The 21,813-nt window shown below is 41.4% G+C and overlaps 1 protein-coding gene across 1 annotated transcript in view; it reads left to right on the forward strand.

Moving 5' to 3' along the window:
• Positions 1 to 4,872: 4,872 nt before the first annotated feature.
• LOC115148404 (zinc finger protein 271-like) overlaps positions 4,873 to 21,813 on the forward strand; it is a gene marked incomplete at both ends in the record, with an annotated part of 40,257 nt that continues 23,316 nt past the window's right edge. The window contains one exon of the mRNA XM_029690290.1: positions 4,873 to 5,141. Coding sequence (XP_029546150.1) covers positions 4,873 to 5,141 — 269 coding nt within the window. The remainder of the gene's footprint in view (positions 5,142 to 21,813) is intronic.

Consider the following 21,813-nt stretch of genomic DNA (forward strand, 5'->3'; position numbering starts at 1 on the left):
GTTGCTGGACCCAGGTTTGAGTCCAGCTCAGGGCTACCGCCTGAATTGACTATACTATAAATACAAGGACTGGCCACCCATGAGGTCAAAATTATAGTTTTAACCTGATTTCAAGGCTATAGTATATTCTATAATTGGCAGTTAAGATTGCTGTGGGGGTCAAATTGTTGTCAAATTGGAAGTTTACATACACTTATGTTGGCGTCATTAAAACTCGTTTTTCAACCACTCCACACATTTCTTGTTAACTAACTGTAATTTTGGCAAGTCGGTTAGGACATCTACTTTGTGCATGACACAAGTAATTTTTCAACAGTTGTTTACAGACAGATTATTTCACTTATAATTCACTGTATCACAATTCCAGTGGGTTTGAAGTTTACATACACTAAGTTGACTGTGCCTTTAAACAGCTTGGAGAATTCCAGAGAATTATGCCATGGCTTTAGAAGCTTCTGATAGGCTAATTGACATATTTGAGTCAATTGGAGGTGTACCTGTGGATGTGTTTAAGGCATACCTTCAAACTCGGTGCCTCTTTGCTTGACATCATGGGAATATCAAAGAAATCAGCCAAGACCTCAGTCTGGTCATCCTTGGGAGCAATTTCCAAACGCCTGAAGGTACCACGTTCATCTGTACAAACAATAGTAGCAAGTATAACACCATGGGACCACGCAGCTGTCATACCGCTAGGATAGAGACGCTTCTGTCTCCTAGAGATTAACGTACTTTGGTGCGAAAAGAGCAAATCAATCCCAGAACAACAGCAAAGGACCTTGTGAAGATGCTGGAGGAAACAGGTACAAAGTATCTACTATATCCAAAGTAAAGTCCTATATCTATCTGAAAGGCCGCTCACCAAGGAAGAAGCCACTGCTCCAAAACTGCCATAAAAAAAACACTACGGTTTGCAACTGCACATGGGGACAAAGATCGTACATTTTGAAAAAATGTCATCTGGTCTGATTATACAAAACTAGAACGTTTGGCCATATGACCATCGTTATGTTTGGAGGGAAAGGGGGAGGCTTGCAAGCGAAGAACACCATCCCAACTGTGAAGCACAGGGGTGGCAGCATCATATTGTGGGGGTGCTTTGCTGCAATAGGACTAGTGCAGTTCACAAAATAGATGGCATCATGAGGAAGGAAAAGTATAGTCGATATATTGAAGCAATATCTCAAGACATCCGTCAGGAAGTTAAAGCTTGGGTTGCAAGTGAGTCTTCCATATGGACACTGACCCCAAGCATACTCCAAAGTTGTGCAAAATGGCTTAAGGACAACAATGTCAAGGTATTGGAGTGGCCATCACAAAGCCCTGACCCTCAATCCTATAGAACATTTGTGGGCAGATTGAAAAGCGTGTACGAGCAAGGAGACCATACAAACCTGACTCAGTTACACATCAACTCTGTCAGGAGGAATGGGGGCCAAAATTCACCCAACTTATTGTGGGATGCTTGTGGGAGGCTACCCAAAACGTTTGACCCAAGTTAAACAATTTAAGGCAATACTACCAAATGCTAATGAGTGTATGTAAACTTCTGAACCCACTGGGAATGTGATGAACGAAATAAACGCTAAAATAAATCATCTCTCTACTATTATCGTGACATTTCACATTCTTAAAATAAAAGTGGTGGATCCTACTTGACCTAAGACAGGGAAGAATTCCACTCTGATTAAATGTTAGGAATTGTGAGAAACTGAGTTTAAATGTATTTGGCTAATGTGTATGTAAACTTCCGCACTTCAACTGTATACCTAGATTCAATTACATTAAGGGTGTAAACATTACCTAGATTCAATAACATTTATATGATTCAATAACATTCATGAATTGGCTTGAAACCTTTGTTTTAGAACCTTCTCAAAGTTGGTGCCTTGACGGTTTCTCACTCGTACCCTGACTTTTTAAAAGGGATTTTGGGACAATTATGCTTAGTTATATAACGTGTATTTTAGGAACTGCGTGTCACAGCATGACAATGTGAACATGATTGGTCGACAGTCTCTTGGATGGGCATTAAACATTTTGAATAAAGCTGTAATTAACAAAATGTGGAAAAGGGGAAGGGGTCTGAACTTTCTGAATGCTCTATGTTTTATTACATTTTTCAAATGTAACCTTTATTTAACTAGACAAGTCAGTTAAGAACAATATTTTTTTACTAATGACGGACGACGCTTGGCCAATTTGTGCGTTCTCCCTATGCGGACTCCCAATCACGGCCGGTTGGGATACAGCAGGATTCGAACCAGGGTCTGTAGTGACGCCTCAAGCACTGAAATGCAGTGCCTTAGACCGCTGCCACCACTACGGGAGCCCCCAAAATCATCTTCTAGTGCTGTCCCCAACTAAAATAAATCTTGGCCAACCAAGAGTCTAATTTTTGTTTCTACCAATCGATTGGTTGAAACATTTTCTAATGTTGTATTTTTCCATATATAAACACCACCCACGTGTATTAATAAAATAAAAATTATTCTCAGACCAGGTTGAAATACTATCAGACATCCCCAAATGGGCACATTTATAGGCCTACATTTGTGTAACAGGCAAGGTAGATTAATCCTACTTCTATATGTGTATCAGGTGCCCCGTCCTTACTCAACATTGACAGGAGTCTCAAACAAAAGACAATTAATAAATTGACAACTGACGCATCTTGCGGGGTCAGGTCGGGTGGTCTGCCAGGGGCCGGTTTCATTTAGTATCTGTTTGGGTCGGCATGGGGAATGATTGTATTTCCCCATAGTATGTTGTACCGAAGTTGACTGATGAAAGGGAGTGTAACTTTGATTATAATTACATTCCCTGAAGGAGGGAAACGAGGTACAACACCTGTTTGGCCCCACCACTTCCTGGGTCGGTGAAGAGCGGTATTAAATTTAAGGAATAAATCCGAGCCTCACGGTCATCACTGTGGAAGGCGGGGCTTCCAGAGAGGCACGGATTTAATAGTATGTTGTACCTAGTTTCCCTCCTTCAGGGAAACAGTAGTTATACTCATAAAAACTACGTAACATTTAGTGTCTCCTTATGTTACGCTGGGAAAACAGTTTTCATGGGCACAGAAATCCTAAATCATTTCAGAGTTTGCTAAATCCAGTGGTTCTATCCGAGAGTCACCTTAACTTTATTGACACACCCAAATGGATACTGTCATTAACGTGTTCTTCAATAATACACATAATTCTTAATACTGTAGCTGTTTAGTTACAGTCACATGTTCAACTATCATCAGCTGATCCAGGAAATCATTTTCTGAATGACAGTCACATGACAAACATCACGACATGCAACAATAACAAAGTGCTTCTTCATTCATTACTCTGGTAAAGAAAGTTATGCCGTGCTCCACTTTGAATCCAACATCCCTAACAAATTGATGTTTATAAAGTGTTATCTGCTTGATTTACTGTAGGGTCTCGTTAGTCTGTTTGGACACAGAGATACTTTGCTCATAATGTGTAGAGAACTGTTCCTTGATGGATAGGCTATTGTACAACACACAGAGATATTTTCCTATATTTGTTGTTAGGTGAAGTTATGGGTCCGACAGTAGGTCTATGTTATTGTTAGGTGAAGTTATGGGTCCTACAGTAGGTCTATGTTATTGTTAGGTGAAGTTATGGGCCCTACAGTAGGTCTATGTTATTGTTTGGTGAAGTTATGGGTCCTAAAGTAGGTCTATGTTATTGTTAGGTGAAGTTATGGGCCAATTTGGCAAACTGTACAAACCCTCATTGTCAAGCTGATGGAAAAGCCAAAGAGCATTTTAATGGTTGAAGTGTTTTTAAGTACAAAGTAGTTTATTTGCGATGATGACACAAACATTATATTAAGCAGGACATTCAAACGAGCCTTACAATTATAATCCAAAGTAGTGTGAAATGCACTCATAAGCAACCTGGAAATGGAGGTTTCTCCCCTGAGTTTTCCCCGTTCACATTCAGATACATTGTTCAAAAACTAAAATCTTTGCTCACCATTTTTGCTCCAGGCAGATATACTACATCCATAACTAGCGGTTTCCTCATTAGCAGGGAGGAGTTTTGCAATCAAATTGCATGTGCATCGCCCTCGTGCCGCAATTTAGCAAACACAAAAAGGGGCCTACATTGGATACAAAGAGTTGTCTGGCACACTGCTTCGAGTTTCAATAACTTTAACTTATTTCTAGCCTACCATCATCGATTTTACTACTAATGTGAAAACAAGACAAAATACTATTCTAGCTCATTTTAAGACAATTGTCAAATAATTTTAACATTCATTACAGACGTCAAGTTGTACAACATCGTGGCTGCGCAGTTGGCAACACTTTTACAGTGGATTACTGCTGTTGTGGGCCTTTAACCATCTTTCTGTCTTTGTTGTTCACACAGGAGAGAGGCGGGACAGTTGTGGATCCTCTGGGGAGTCTCAACAACCTCTTGATGCTGAAGAGGCAGAGAAGAGTCTCCAGATCAGAACACCTCAATAAACACCTGCAGAGATCCACAGGGAAAATCTCACTGCTGCTCTGACTGTGGGAAGAGATTCACCTCCTCAGGCATTAAAATTCATCAGAGAATCCACACAGGGGAGACCTTATAGCTGTACTCAATGTGGGAAGAGTTTTGTTCAATCTACATCTCTGACAGTGCACCAGAGATACACACAGGAGAGAAATCTTATAGCTGTGGTCAATGTGGGAAAAGTTTTCATAAATCTGGCAATCTGACAGTGCACCAGAGAATACACACAGGAGAGAAACCTTATAGCTGTGGTCAATGTGGGAAGAGTTTTAGTCAATCTGGCCATCTGACAGTGCACCAGAGAATACACACAGGAGAGAAATCTTATAGCTGTGGTCAGTGTGGGAAAAGTTTTCATAAATCTGGCAATCTGACAGTGCACCAGAGAATACACACAGGAGAGAAATCTTATAGCTGTGATCAATGTGGGAAGAGTTTCACTAGATCTGACCATCTGACTTTACACCAGAGAATGCACACAGGAGAGAAATCTTATAGCTGTGGTCAATGTGGGAAGAGTTTTGTTCAATCTGGCCATCTGACAGTACACCAGAGAACACACACAGGAGAGACACCGTATTGCTGTGATCAGTGTGGGAAGAGTTTTACTGAGTCTGGTGGTCTGACTATACACCAGAGAACACACACAGGAGAGAAACCTCATACCTGTGACAAGAGATAATCTGATAAAAATCTCTGATCAAATATCAGAAAATACATACATGAAGGAGTTGTTTCATGATATCAATGAATTAATGTCACAATGTAGAATGTTTTTAACATTGTAGGAGTATTTTAATGATGTCACAATGTAGAACCTAAATGTTTGTCCCCTGTTCTATTGATTTCAACATGATATGGATTTTAGCCTCAGTGGGGAAATCCAGGCTCTGAAATGAAAGAGTTACTATTTATGTGATTTAACAAAAAGTGACTTACAAAAAAAGAGTTGTGTTACACTTACCACGTTGGTGACCCACTTGAATCAAAATGCAACACTTCAAAATGTAGCGATCTGTTTTCTACAAATTGTCTTCTAACCAGGGATGTACACATTATTCCCAGATTCCGTGTGGTTTTTGAGCTGTTAGTTTTAACAGGGCGTGCAACCTCATCTCCCTCCTCTCGCACAAATGATTTTAGCGATGAGTTATGACAAATAAGTGTTGTGTTCCTTTGTTTAGCGACCCCTAAATTTAAATGCATCACTCCAAAATGTAGCTGACTGTCTTCGGCAGGTTGTCCTCTAACCAGTGAGGTAAAATATATCTCCCATTTCCATGTGTTTTTTTTAGTTGTGTTAGTTTCAACATCACGTACAACCTGATTTCACCCCTAATCGATATCAGTGATTTATTGCTACTTGTCAAAACAACAGCGTTTTTGGTGCTTGTGCTTAAAAAGTAATATGATTAATGTGGCAGATGTTTGTGTATATAGCACATGTTATGTTTAGGTTTTCAATTTATCACAAACTGTTTCTGCATATTGGTTATTGATTTGTACATGTTAAAACTGTGTTTTGACATTGGGGCTATCCCACCTAGAAAAATGTAATTGAAAATACTTTGAAAAAAGGACTATGCAACCAACTATTTATTTATGCAACCAACTGACAATTTTTGGTACAATTATTGACATTGTTGCCCTGCTATTAGAATATCAGGGTTCATTCTCAGATGTGCCAACCCAAATGTACTAGAGCATGACATTGGGGACTGGGCCCCGATCCAACAACATGCCTATCTAGTGAACCCTGAGAAGAGAGAGAAGCTCGAAATCAGACATGTCCGTAGTAAGGACAACTTGGTTGCTGATTTTGGGCAGTTAAAAAGTTTTGTGTTTAGCCAGTGAGTTGCCATTGATTACAATTTATTTTGACTGGTTTTCCGTATTGGAGATGAGTTTTATCTCTTATTCTTTTCCGTATTTTTCGTTCCAAGGGGACCAGAGTTCTAGAAGCTAGTGGGGGAAAAAAAATATGAAAAATTTGTTCCAGAAGTGAGTTTTAGTCTTGTTTTTAATTGTTGACAGCCAGACACCATGTTTATATTGTAGAAGGTGAAGCATTGTAGTTGATTATAATGTGAAATTGAAGTTGTTTCTGTTGGTGGTAAGCAAACTTGTCCAACAAAAATAGGATATATTATATTTCTCTCATTTACTTTTAAGGTGTTAGTCTTATGTTTTTCCGTCTAGCTCGTTAGCCCGTCTAGCTCGTTAGCCCGTCTAGCCCGTTAGCACGTCTAGCTCGTTAGCACGTCTAGCACGTCTAGCTCGTTAGCACGTCTAGCTCGTTAGCCCATCTAGCACGTCTAGCTCGTTAGCACGTCTAGCGCGTTAGCACGTCTAGCTCGTTAGCACGTAGGACGCACTGATTGGTGTCACCTCGTTAGTCAGTATGTGTTACACCTGTGCTGGCTTGTCCATCTCGTTAGTGGGAAGGTGTTTCACCTGAGCTGGTCCAGGTTCTATTTAAGAGTGTCTGGCCCAGTGCTCCAGTTGTCTTGATACATGTGGAGAGTCAACACCTTTAGTTGCTCAACCTTTTTGGTTTGCTTCCTGTCTTTAAGTTTGGTGTGCGATTTTCTTTTTTTGCCTCTTGGGCAGATACAGTGGGTCTCATGGTGGGTGTCTTTATATCCCAGTTGTTGTTACTAGTCAACTTCCAGTGGACATTGTGAGAGCAAAATTGCAAGATTATGATATTATACTTGTATTGCATCAAATGGTTGTTTTATGCAACAGAATAGAGGGTTCTTAGAACTATTGTGTCTGTGTGTTCTACTGAGGATGGGCCTCTTGGAGAAAACACTGACAGGAGATTTACAATGTCTTTTGGGTGATAAAACCTAAAGAGACTGCATTCCAGAGCATGAGTTAATGTTTCTGTTCTGTATGTTACCAGGGAGAGATGACCTCAGGGCCAGACCCTGGTCTCTACACAAAGAGTACTGTTTTTACAGCAGATACTGTCTGCTGAGAATTATAAGTATCTTTCATATAAATCTTAACCTTGTGACCCGTTCTATACATCTGTTGTTGGTCATGTAGGTTAAAAGGGATGTATCTTGGCTGTAAAAGACCTTTGTACTTTTGTCTCGTGGCTCTCAACGAATCATCTGGGGTGATTCATCTCTCAACGAATCATCTGGGGGTGATTCGTCGACCAGCCATCATTATCGTAGAGCACTCAATTGATTCACCCTATATTTTTGCGTTGTATTGACCTGCTCCTTTATTAATATGTGAATAAAGATTTAGTTTAAGATTAACTCTGACTTGTGATAAGTTTGTCTCATTTGAGATTAAAGAAATTAACAACCACATTTGGGGGATGTGAATCTTGACTTGGTGACCGCTCCTGGTGACCTGGGTAAATGGTGCACCAGGGATCCTTCTAACTTGGGATCTCAGGGAGACCACACTGCGGGAACGGAGCAGATGGACCCACCTTTGATCTGAGAGGCAGCAAGCCGAGTGGATACCATCAGAATAGTATAATAGTGGATACCATCAGTATAGTATATATAGTGGATACCATCAGTATAGTATATAGTGGATACCATCAGTATAGTATATATAGTGGATACCATCAGTATAGTATATTAGTGGATACCATCAGTATAGTATTATAGTGGATACCATCAGTATATATATAGTGGATACCATCAGTATAGTGTATATAGTGGATACCATCAGTATAGTATATAGTGGATACCATCAGTATAGTGTATATATATAGTGGATACCATCAGTATAGTATATATATACCACATCTTGAACGTAGTTTTAAAAAAGAGGTGAGCGAAACACGCAAAGTGGAGTTTTTAGAAAAGCCCCGTAGGCTCTGAGTGTTTTTTCTGTGTGGTGTAAACAGGGCCCAGTCAGTAGGCTCTGAGTGTGTTTTTCTGTGTGGTGTAAACAGGGCCCAGTCAGTAGAATCTGGGTGTCTATTCCTGTGGAGGTGTAAACAGGGCCCAGTCAGTAGGCTCTGAGTGTGTATTCCTATGTGGAGGTGTAAACAGGGCCCAGTCAGTAGGCTCTGAGTGTGTATTCCTGTGTGGAGGTGTAAACAGGGCCCAGTCAGTAGGCTCTGAGTGTGTATTCCTATGTGGAGGTGTAAACAGGGCCCAGTCAGTAGGCTCTGAGTGTGTATTCCTGTGTGGAGGTGTAAACAGGGTCCGCTATCTGTGTGAACTGGATGAAAACTAGAATCTGTGTTTACTAGTTAAGACCATTTGATATAGTATAAGATAGTAAGGTGCACCTGTAATTTTTTAAACCTGTAATTATTTTAAACCTGGACCCCATTTTAGAAGTATTGAAAGATGTAATGTATGAGTTACATTATCCTAGGAACTAACCATCACATAGAAATGTGAAAATATTCCTGCAAGTTAAAATATTGTTGAAAAACAACTAATTGATTAGGTATGTTTGAGAATAGCATTGTGTGACTGTGATATGAGATTTGTGTGACTGTGATATGAGAGTTGTGTGACTGTGATATGAGAGTTGTGTGACAGTGGAAATGAGTCTTAATCTGTCGTCTGGATAGTAACATAGAAATATGCTGAATCAGATGATTGAAATGTGGATAATAAATAATGATATTTTAGAAAGCAGTGGAAGGTCTATAGTTCCTGGGAGGCTTGATTTTGCCGTGGTCTCTGGGAGGTTAGAGAACCGTTGAGGATCCCATGGTCATTTTATTTTTTATTTTTATTCACCTTTATTTAACCAGGTAGGCAAGTTGAGAACAAGTTCTCATTTACAATTGCGACCTGGCCAAGATAAAGCAAAGCAGTTCGACAACATACAAAAACACAGAGTTACACATGGAGTAAAACAACATACAATCAATGATGCAGTAGAAAAAATAAGACTATATACAATGTGAGCAAATGATGTGAGATAATGGAGGTAAAGGCAAAAAAATGCCATGGTGGCAAAGTAAATAAAGTATGGTAAGAAAACACTGGAATGGTAGATTTGTAGTTTGAAGAAAGTTAAAAGTCTGAGAAAACACTGAGAGAGAAAGAACAACTTGTCAGGCGTTGCATTGGAGACTGATGTGTTCCTGTCCTGTCTTTTCATAATACTATTGCAGCAGATCAACATAAAAGCCTTAAAGACAGCCGTGGTGTCGCTCTTCAATTCTGGGTTCTCCTGTGGTGCATAAGAGACCCGCTACAGATTAACAAGTTAAAATATAAATAATATGGTGCAAAGGAGCAAAATAAATAAAATAAATAAATACAGTAGGGGAAAAGGGTAGTAGTTGGGCTAAATTAAAGATGGGCTATGTACAGGTGCAGAGATCTGTGAGCTGCTCTGACAGCTGGTGCTTAAAGCTAGTGAGGGAGATAAGTGTTTCCAGTTTTAGAGATTTTTGTAGTTCGTTCCAGTCATTGGCAGCTGAGAACTGGAAGGAGAGACGACCAAAGGAGGAGTTGGCTTTAGGGGTGACCAGAGAGATATACCTGCTGGAGCGCGTGCTACAGGTGGGTGCTGCTATGGTGACCAGTGAGCGGAGATAAGGGGGACTTTACCTAGCAGGGTCTTGTAGATGACCTGGAGCCAATGTGTTTGGCGACGATTATGAAGTGAAGGCCAGCCAACGAGAGCATACAGGTCGCAGTGGTGGGTAGTATATGGGGCTTTGGTGACAAAACAGATGGCACTGTGATAGACTGCATCCAGCTTGTTGAGTAGGGTGTTGGAGGCTATTTTGTAAATGACATCGCCGAAGTCGAGGATCGGTAGGATGGTCAGTTTTACGAGGGTATGTTTGGCAGCATGAGTGAAGGATGCTTTTTGCAATATAGGAAGCCAATTCTAGATTTCACTTTGGATTGGAGATGATTGATGTGAGTCTGGAAGGAGAGTTTACAGTCTAACCAGACACCCAGGTATTTGTAGTTGTCCACATATTCTAGGTCAGAACCGTCCAGAGAAGTTGCTGGATGGGCGGGCAGGTGCAGGCAGCGATCGGTTGAAGAGCATGCATTTAGTTTTACTTGTGTTTAGGAGCAGTTGGAGACCACGGAAGGAGAGTTGAATGGCATTGAAGCTCGTCTGGAGGGTTGTTAACACAGTGTCCAAAGAAGGGCCAGAAGTATACAGAATGGTGTCGTCTGCGTAGAGGTGGATCAGATTCACCAGCAGCAAGAGCGACATCATTTATGTATACAGAGAAAAGAGTTGGCCCAAGAATTGAACCCTGTGGTACCCCCATAGAGACTGCCAGAGGTCCAGACAGTAGGCCCTCCGATTTGACACACTGAACTCTGTCAGAGAATAGTTGGTGAACCAGGCGACGCAATCGTTTGAGAAACCAAGGCTACTAAGTCTGCGCCGATGAGGATGTGGTGATTAACAGAGTCAAAAGCTTTGGCCAGGTCAATGAATACGGCAGCACAGTAATGTCTCTTATCGATGGCGGTTACGATGTCGTTTAGGACCTTGAGCGTGGCTGAGGTGCACCACGACCAGCTCTGAAACCAGATTGCATAGCGGAGAGGGTGCGGTGGGATTCAAAATAGTCGGTAATCTGTTTGTTGACTTGGCTTTCGAAGACCTTAGAAAGGCAGGGTAGGATGGATATAGGTCTGTAGCAATTTGGGTCAAGAGTGTCACCTCCTTTGAAGAGGGGGATGACAGCAGCTGCTTTCCAATCAATGGAATCTCAGACGACACGAAAGAGGTTGAACAGGCTAGTAATAGGGGTTGCAATAATTTCGGCAGATAATTTTAGAAAGAAAGGGTCCAGATTGTCAAGCCCAGCTGATTTGTAGGGTCCAGATTTTGCAGCTCTTTCAGAACATCAGCTGAATGGATTTGGGAGAAGGAGAAATGGGGGAGGCTTGGGCGAGTAGCTGTGGGGGGTGCAGTGCTGTTGAATGCAGTAGGGGTAGTTAGGTGGAAAGCATGGCCAGCCGTAGAAAAATGCTTATTGAAATTCTCAATTATAGTGGGCTTATCGGTGGTGACAGAGTTTCCTATCCTCAGTGCAGTGGGCAGTTGGGAGGAGGTGTTCTTATTCTCCATGGACTTTACAATGTCCCAGAACTTTTTAGAGTTGGAGTTGCACGAAGCAAATTTCTGTTTGAAAAAGCTAGCCTTGGCGTTTCTAACTGCCTGTGTGTATTGGTTTCTAACTTCCCTAAAAAGTTGCATATCGCGGGGGCAGTTCGATGCTAATGCAGAACGCCACAGGATATTTTTGTGTTGGTCCAGCGCAGTCAGGTCTGGGGAGAACCAAGGGCTATATCTGTTCCTGGTTCTAAATTTCTTGAACGGGGCATGCTTATTTAAGATGGAGAGGAAGGCATTTAAAAAAATAACCAGGCATCCTCTACTGACGGGATGAGGTCAATATCCTTCCAGGATACCAGGGCCAGGTCGATTAGAAAGGCTTGCTCGTTGAAATGTTTCAGGGAGCGTTTGACAGTGATGAGTGGAGGTCGTTTGACCGCTGACCCATTACGGGTGCAGGCAATGAGCAGTGATCGCTGAGATCTTGGTTGAAAACAGCAGAGGTGTAATTAGAGGGCACATTGGTTAGGATGATATCTATGAGGGTGCCAGTGTTTGCGGCTTTGGGGTTGTACCTGGTGGGTTCATTAATAATTTGTGTGAGATTGAGGGCATCAAGCTTGGATTGTAGAATGGCTGGGGTGTTAAGCATGTCCCAGTTTAGGTCGCCTGGTAGCACGAGCTCTGAAGATAGATGGGGGGCAATCAGTTCACATATGGTGTCCAGACAGCTAGGGGCCGAGGGGGGTCTATAGCAGGCGGCAACGGTGAGAGACTTGTTTTTGGAGAGGTGGATTTTTAAAAGTAGAAGTTGAAATTGTCCGGGAAACAAAAGTTTATCTTTTGTTCTGCTGGGAGTATGTTTGGAGAGCTGCTTCGTAGCTATGGAGAGTCCTTGAAAAAGCAAATGGAATGGTTGTCGTGACTACCTGAGAATTTCTTACGTTTTATATGGATTCTGTGAATATATGAAAATATGATGAAATGTATGTGTGTATAATGATTACTAGAGATTTGATGAAGTAATACTGGGAATATAATTAGATACAATTTAAACAACCCATATGTAGACGAACGTAGGTTTGAGTTGGTATCTTTTAATGGATATTTGATAAAGATGAGGTTTAAGCATTATTAAACAGTCCACAAAGTCTGGCCAGTTGTCTCAGAAACTGATGGGAGTGTGTCCACTTTAGGGTAAGTTACCTTAACGATGTAACTATAAAACGTCCAGGTACTACGATTGAAATAAAACAATTGTTTGGGGGGGGGGGGGGGGATAGATAGATGAAGCAGGACAGGTCACCGTCCTTAGTTAGTTAGTTAGTTAGTTAGTTAACGAAGCTAACATTAGCTAGTTCATTATCACAAAAGTGAGAACTGCTCTAGATTGGAAACTTACATTAATGAGTGTAAAGCCATGTTGGCTTTATGGAAACGATATACAATATATGGGAAAGAATATAGTTGAGGAAATATCCAAACCTAGTTGTGCCTAGTTAGGACATAACGTTAACTAGCTAGTTAACGGTACTGTACTGTAGCTCATACAACGCCGACGGTCAAACCCGCTTTCTAATATTTACGTTCATTAACTATAGTAACGTTATGGAAGATATTCACAGAAACCATCATTGTCTTCGTTATTCATTATTAGTATGTTATATTATTATAATAATGATTTCGAGACAATGCATTCATTAAGTATTCAGACCCCTTCACTTTGGAGGAGATAGCAGCTGTAACACAGTACCTGGTCTAGTTCATGACATTGAGGAGGAGAGAGCAGCTGTAACACAGTACCTGGTCTAGTTCATGACATGAGGAGGAGAGAGCAGCTGTAACACAGTACCTGGTCTAGTTCATGACATTGAGGAGGAGAGAGCAGCTGTAACACAGTACCTGGTCTAGTTCATGACATTGAGGAGGAGAAGCAGCTGTAACAGTACCAGTGGTGTAAAGTACTTCAGTAAAAGTACTTTCAAGTACGACTGAAGTAGTTGTTTTGGGGTATCTGTACTTTATTTTACTATTTTTGACAACTTTTACTTCACTACATTCCTAAAAGAAAATAATGTACTATTTAATCCATACATTTTCCCTGACACCCAAAAGTACTCGTTACATCTGAATGCTTATCAAGACAGGAAAATGGTCCAATTCAGCACTTATCAGAGAACATCCCTGGTAATCCCTACTGCCTCTGATCTGGAGGACTCACTAAACAGAGAACATCCCTGGTCATCCCTACTGCCTCTGATCTGGAGGACTCACTAAACAGAGAACATCCCTGGTCATCCCTACTGCCTCTGATCTGGAGGACTCACTAAACATAAATGCATCGTTTCTCAATTATGTCTGAGTGTTGGAGTGTACGCCTGGCTATCCGTAAACTGTAAAAATAAGAAAACATTTTTTTCCCCCACTAGCATCTAGAACTCTCGTATTACTAAAAACTCACTAGCTTCTAGAACTCGAATTCCTAAACTTCCTAGCTTCTATTCCCCTTGGAACAAGCCCAAACAAAACTCATCTCCAATACGGAATAATATGCAGTCAAAATAAATTGTGATCCATGGCAACACACTGGCTAAACGCAAAACACAAATCTTTTTGACTGCCCACCCTTGAGACAATCAACAATCAAGTTGTCCTTAACACGGACATGTCTGATTTCAAGAGGAAACTCCTGCAATATCCGTAGTAACTTTCCACCTCACTGCGGAGCTTCTCTCTCTTTTCAGGGTTCAATAGATAGGCATGTTGTTGGATCGGGGCCCAGTCCCCAATGTCATGCTCTAGTACACTTGGGTTGGCACATCTGAGAATGAACCCTGATATTATAAAAGCAGGGCAACAGTGATGCATTTACATTTAGGGGTCGCTTAACAACAGAACGCAACACTTGTTTGTCATCACTCGTCGATATCATGTGAAATCAATTGTGCGAGAGGAGGGAGATGAGGTTGCACGTCCTGTTAAAACTAACAGTTCAAAAACCACACAGAATCTGGGAATAATGTGTACATCACTGGTTAGAGGACAATTTGTAGAAAACAGCTAACTACATTTTGAAGTGTTGCATTTTGATTCCAGTGGGTCACCAACGTGGTAAGTATAACACATCTCTTTTGTTGTTGTTAGTCACTTTTTGTTATATCACATAAATAGTAACTCTTCCATTTCAGAGCCTGGATTTTCCCCTGAGGCTAATATCCATATCATGTTGAAATCAATAGAACAGGGGACAAATGTTTAGGGTTTTACATTGTGACATCATTAAAATACTCCTACTACAATGTTAAAACATTCTACATTGTGACATTAATTCATTGATATCATGAAACAACTCCTTCATGTATGTATTTTCTGATGTTTGATCAAAGATCTTTTATCAGAGTATCTCTTATCACATTGATCACAGCTATGAGATTTCTCTCCTGTGTGTGTTCTCTGGTGTTTAGCGAGAGGGCCAGATGAAACAAAACTCTTCCCACATTGATCACAGCTATAAGGTTTCTCTCCTGTGTGTGTTCTCTGGTGTTTAGCGAGAGGGCCAGATGAAACAAAACTCTTCCCACATTGATCACAGCTATAAGGTTTCTCTCCTGTGTGTCTTCTCTGGTGTACAGTCAGATGGCTAGATGAAGTAAAACTCTTCCCACATTGATCACAGCTATAAGGCTTCTCTCCCTGTGTGTTCTCTGGTGTATCATCAAATTTTGAGATGTACCAAAACTCTTCCCACATTGATCACAGCTATATGATTTCTCTCCTGTGTGTGTTCTTTGGTGTGATATCAGGTTGCTAGATGTAACAAAACAATTCCCACACTGAGCACAGCTATACGGTTTCTCTCCAGTGTGTATTTTGTGGTGTGATTTCAGGCAGCTTGACTGAGTAAAACTCTTCCCACATTGATCACAGCTAAAAGGTTTCTCTCCTGTTGTGTTCTCTGGTGCAGCTTCAAAGTCTGTGATGTTGAAAAGCTTTTACCACAATCTGAACAGTGGTGAGGCTTCTCTCCTGTGTGTACTCGCTGGTGTATTTTAAGTTCTGATGAATCTTTGCAACGTTTTCCACAGTCAGCGCAGCAGTGAGATTTCTCTCCAGTGTGAATTCTCAGGTGTACTTTTAGTGAATTTGACCTTGAGAAAAGTTTCCCGCAGTCAGAGCAGCAGTAAGGTTTCTCTCCAGTGTGTACTCGCTGGTGTATTTTAAGTTCTGATGAAGATTTGCAATCTTTCCCACAGTCAGAGCAGCAGATAGATTTCTTTCCTGTGGGTCTCTGCTGGTGTTTCTTGAGTTGTTCTGATGTGGAGAGACTCTGCTCTGGCTTGTCAGCATCATGATGTTGTTGAGGCTCTCCAGAGGATCCACGATAGTCACATCTCTCTCCTGTGTGAACAACAAAGTCAGACCATTTGAGGTAAAAGGTGATGCCCAGATCATACCCACGAAGTTGTACAACAACTGACGTCTGTTAAATTATTTGACAATTAAGACAGTCAAGTGAGCCGCAATAATCATATTTTGTCTTGTTTTCACATGTAGTAACATCGATGATTGTAGGCTAGAAATAAGTTATTAAAGTTGTTGAAATCCTAAGCAGTGTGCCAGACGACTTTTGGTCTCCAATTTTGGCTCCTTTCTGTGTTTGCTAAAATTGTGGCACGAGGGCAATTCACACACATTTGGTTGCAGAAAATCCTCCCTGCTAATGAGGAAACCAATAGTTATGGATGTAGTATATCTGCATATGGCAAAAATGGTGAGTGAAAATTTTAGTTTTTCACAATGTATTCTGAATATTACAGCGCAAGATCAGGAGGGCTACTCAAGGAAACTCACATTTAGCTCTGTGTCTATTCACTAATTCACCACCGTGGGGGAAAACTCAGGGGAGTTCTCATAGGCTGACAGCAAAAAAAGCCTCCATTTCCAGGTTGCTTATGAGTGAATTTCACACTACTTTAAGATTATAATTGTAAGGCTCGCTTGAATGTCCTGGTTAATATGTTTGTGTTATTGTCGCAAATCAACTTCTTTACACTTAAAAAACACTTCAACCAGTAAAATGCTCTTTGGCTAGCTTTGCCATCAGCCTGACAATGAGGGTTTGTACACTAAGTGTTGAACAAATTGGCCCATAACTTCACCTAACAATAACAGAGACCTACTGTAGGACCCATAACTTCATCTAACAACAACATAGACCTAGGACTATAAATCATTTAATATTTCAGGTGAAACATGGAAACTAAAATGTCTTTGTCATGACATTTCATAACCTGATCACCAGATAATTTTGTGAATAATCCACTAGGCTACTCTGTAATGTGTTGTCATTCTAAATGTCCTGAATAAAGGAAAATATCTGTGTGTTGTCAATAGCCTATCCATCAAGGAACACATTATGAGCTAAGTATCTCTGTTTCCAAACAAACTAACGAGACCCTACTATAAATCAAGTAGACAATAACACATTATAAACATCAATTTGTTAGGGATGTTGGATCCAACGTGGAGCACAGCATAACTTTTACCGGTGTAATGAATGAAGAAGAAGCACATTTGACAGGCATGCGGAAATGATTTCCTGGATCATCTGATGATAGTTGAACATGTGACTGTAACTAAACAGCTACAGAATTAAGTATGTGTAATTATTGAAGAACCGCATTAATGACAGTATCCATTTGGGTGTTGGCAATAAAGTCAAGGTGACTCCAGGTTAGAACCATTGGATTTAGCAAACTCTGAAATGATTTAAGATTTCTGTGCCCGTGAAAACTGTTTTCCCAGCGTAACATAAGGAGACACTAAATGTTACGTAGTTAGAGAGCATTTCAGAGATCTGAATACAAAAAAACTGTCCGACAGCAAGATCCAGTATTTAAGTTTATCATACGACAATCTTAACGTTATGAATATAACTACTCTTCCCTGAAGGAGGGAAACTAGGTACACCATACTATTAAATCCACATGTTATGACTATCACTACTGTTCCCTGAAGGAGGGAAACTAGGTACAACATACTATTAAATCCATGTTATGACTATAACTAGTGTTCCCTGAAGGAGGAAACTAGGTACAACATACTATTAAATCCACGCCTCGCTGGAAGCCCCATCTTCCACAGGTGATGAAGTGAGGCTTGGATTTAATCCTTCAATTTAATACCGCTTTTCACCAACCCAGGAAGGGGTGGGGCCAAACAGGTGTTGTACTTCATTTCCCTCCTTCAGGGAAGAGTAAGTATAGTCAAAGTTACATTTGGGGATGTCTGATAGTATGGTGTTGTACCTCGTTCATAACTGGCACGCAGATCGGTAGAAATGGTCAGATAAATTGGCACTTCAAACGTAAATGGAAAAAGTTTGCCGATTTTACCGGAAACTTCAGCAGCATAACGTCAGAATTTACGAAGGCCAGCAGCAGGTCGGGAATTCAAAATCAAATCAAATTCAAATCAAATGTATTTATATAGCCCTTCGTACATCAGCTGATATCTCAAAGTGCTGTACAGAAACCCAGCCTAAAACCCCAAACAGCAAGCAATGCATGTGAAAGAAGCACGGTGGCTAGGAAAAACTCCCTAGGAAAAACTCCCTAGAAAGGCAAAAACCTAGGAAGAAACCTAGAGAGGAACCAGGCTATGAGGGGTGGCCAGTCCTCTTCTGGCTGTGCCGGGTGGATATTATAACAGAACATGGTCAAGATGTTAAAATGTTCATAAATGTTGTTGAGGGTGCAACAAGCACGTCCGGTGAGCAGGTCAGGGTTCCATAGCCGAGGGCAGAACAGTTGAAACTGGAGCAGCAGCACGGCCAGGTGGACTGGGGACAGCAAGGAGTCATCATGCCAGGTAGTCCTGAGGCGTGGTCCTAGGGCTCAGGTCCTCGGAGAGAAAGACAGAAAGAGAGAATCAGAGAGAGCATATTTAAATTCACACAGGACACCGGATAAGACAAGAGAAATACTCCAGATGTAACAGACTGACCCTAGCCCCTCGACACATAAACTACTGCAGCATAAATACTGGAGGCTGAGACAGGAGAGATCAGAAGACACTGTGGCCCCATCCGATGATGCCCCCGGACAGGGCCAAACAGGCAGGATATAACCCCACCCACTTTGCCAAAGCACAGCCCCCACACCACTAGAGGGATGTCTACAACCACCAACTTACCGTCCTAGGACAAGACTGAGTATAGCCCACAAAGATCTCCGCCATGGCACAATCCAAGGGGGGGGGCGCCAACCCAGACAGGAAGACCAAGTCAGCAACTCAACCCACTCAAGTGACGCACCCCTCCCATGGACGGCATGGAAGAACACCAGTAAGCCAGTGACTCAGCCCCTGTAATAGGGTTAGAGGCAGAGAATCCCAGTGGAAAGAGGGGAACCGGCAAGGCAGAGACAGCAAGGGCGGTTCGTTGCTCCAGCCTTTCCGTTCACCTTCACACTCCTGGGCCAGACTATACGTAATCATAGGACCTACTGAAGAGAAGTCTTCAGTAAAGACTTAAAGGTTGAGACTGAGTCTGCATCTCTCACATGGGTAGGCAGACCATTCCATAAAAATGGAGCTCTATAGGAGAAAGCCCTACCTCCAGCCGTTTGCTTAGAAATTCTAGGGACAATTAGGAGGCCTGCGTCTTGTGACCGTAGCGTACGTGTAGGTACGTACGGCAGGACCAAATCGGAAAGATAGGTAGGAGCAAGCCCATGTAATGCTTTGTAGGTTAGCAGTAAAACCTTGAAATCAGCCCTTGCCTTATTAACAGGAAGCCAGTGTAGGGAGGCTAGCACTGGAGTAATATGATCACATTTTTTGGTTCTAGTCAGGATTCTAGCAGCCGTATTTAGCACTAACTGAAGTTTGTTTAGTGCTTTATCCGGGTAGCCGGAAAGTAGAGCATTGCAGTAGTCCAGCCTAGAAGTAACAAAAGCATGGATTAATTTTTCTGCGTCATTTTTGGACAAAGTTTCTGATTTTTGCAATGTTACGTAGATGGAAAAAAGCTGTCCTTGAAACAGTCTTGATATGTTCTTCAAAGGAGAGATCAGGGTCCAGAGTAACGCCGAGGTCCTTCACAGTTTTATTTGAGAAGACTGTACAACCATCCAGATTAATTGTCAGATTCAACAGAAGATCTCTTTGTTTCTTGGGACCTAGAACAAGCATCTCTGTTTTGTACGAGTTTAAAAGTAGAAAGTTTGCAGCCATCCACTTCTTTATGTCTGAAACACAGGCTTCTAGCGAGGGCAATTTTGGGGCTTCACCATGTTTCATTGAAATGTACAGATGTGTGTCGTCCGCATAGCAGTGAAATTTAACATTATGTTTTCGAATGACATCCCCAAGAGGTAAAATATATAGTGAAAACAATAGTGGTCCTAAAACGGAACCTTGAGGAACACCGACATTTAGAATTGATTTGTCAGAGGACAAACCATTCACAGAGACAAACAGATATCTTTCCGACAGATAAGATCTAAACCAGGCCAGAACTTGTCCATGTAGACCAATTTGGGTTTCCAATCTCTCCAAAAGAATGTGGTGATCGATGGTATCAAAAGCGGCACTAAGATCTAGGAGCACGAGGACAGATGCAGAGCCTCGGTCTGACGTCATTAAAAGGTCATTTACCACCTTCACAAGTGCAGTCTCAGTGCTATGATGGGGTCTAAAACCAGACTGAAGCGTTTCGTGTACATTGTTTGTCTTCAGGAAGGCAGTGAGTTGCTGTGCAACAGCTTTTTCTAAAATTTTTGAGAGGAATGGAAGATTCGATATAGGCCGATAGTTTTTTATAATTTCTGGGTCAAGATTCGGCTTTTTCAAGAGAGGCTTTATTACTGCCACTTTTAGTGAGCTTGGTACACATCCGGTGGATAGAGAGCCGTTTATTATGTTCAACATAGGAGGGCCAAGCACAGGAATCAGCTCTTTCAGTAGTTTAGTTGGAATAGGGTCCAGTATGCAGCTTGAGGGTTTGGAGGCCATGATTATTTTCATCATTGTGTCAAGAGATATAGTACTAAAACATTTTAGTAATTCCCTTGAGCCAAGGTCCTGGCAGAGTTGTGCAGACTCAGGACAATGGAGCTTTGGAGGAATACCCAGATTTAAAGAGGAGTCCGTAATTTGCTTTCTAATGATCATGATCTTTTCCTCAAATAAGTTCATAAATGTATTACTGCTGAAGTGAAAGCCATCCTCCATTTGCGAATGCTGCTTTTTAGTTAGCTTTGCGACAGTATCAAAAAGAAATTTTGGATTGTTCTTATTTTCCTCAATTAAGTTGGAAAAATAGGATGATCGAGCAGCAGTGAGGGCTCTTCGATACTGCACGGTACTGTCTTTCCAAGCTAGTCGGAAGACTTCCAGTTTGGTGTGGCGCCATTTCCGTTCCAATTTTCTGGAAGCTTGCTTCAGAGCTCGTGTATTTTCTGTATACCAGGGAGCTAGTTTCTTATGACAGATGTTTTTAATTTTTAGGGGTGCAACTGCATCTAGGGTATTGCGCAAGGTTAAATTGAGTTCCTCGGTTAGGTGGTTAACTGATTTTTGTCCTCTGACATCCTTGGGTAGGCAGAGGGAGTCTGGAAGGGCATCAAGGAATCTTTGGGTTGTCTGAGAATTTATAGCACGACTTTTAATGCTCCTTGGTTGGGGTCTGAGCAGATTATTTGTTGCAATTGTAAACGCAATAAAATGGTGGTCCGATAGTCCAGGATTATGAGGAAAAACATTAAGATCCACAACATTTATTCCATGGGACAAAACTAGGTCCAGAGTATGACTGTGGCAGTGAGTAGGTCCAGAGACATGTTGGACAAAACCCACTGAGTCGATGATGGCTCCGAAAGCCTTTTGGAGTGGGTCTGTGGACTTTTCCATGTGAATGTTAAAGTCACCAAAAATTAGAATATTATCTGCTATGACTACAAGATCCGATAGGAATTCAGGGAACTCAGTGAGGAACACTGCATATGGCCCAGGAGGCCTGTAAACAGTAGCTATAAAAAGTGAGTGAGTAGGCTGCATAGATTTCATGACTAGAAGCTCAAAAGACGAAAACGTCATTGTTTTTTTTTTTTTGTAAATTGAAATTTGCTATCGTAGATGTTAGCAACACCTCCGCCTTTGCCGGATGCACGGGGGGTATGGTCACTAGTGTAACCAGGGGGTGAGGCCTCATTTAACACAGTAAATTCATCAGGCTTAAGCC

This window comes from Salmo trutta, chromosome 15, assembly GCF_901001165.1.
Source record: "Salmo trutta chromosome 15, fSalTru1.1, whole genome shotgun sequence".
Lineage (NCBI taxonomy): Eukaryota > Metazoa > Chordata > Actinopteri > Salmoniformes > Salmonidae > Salmo > Salmo trutta.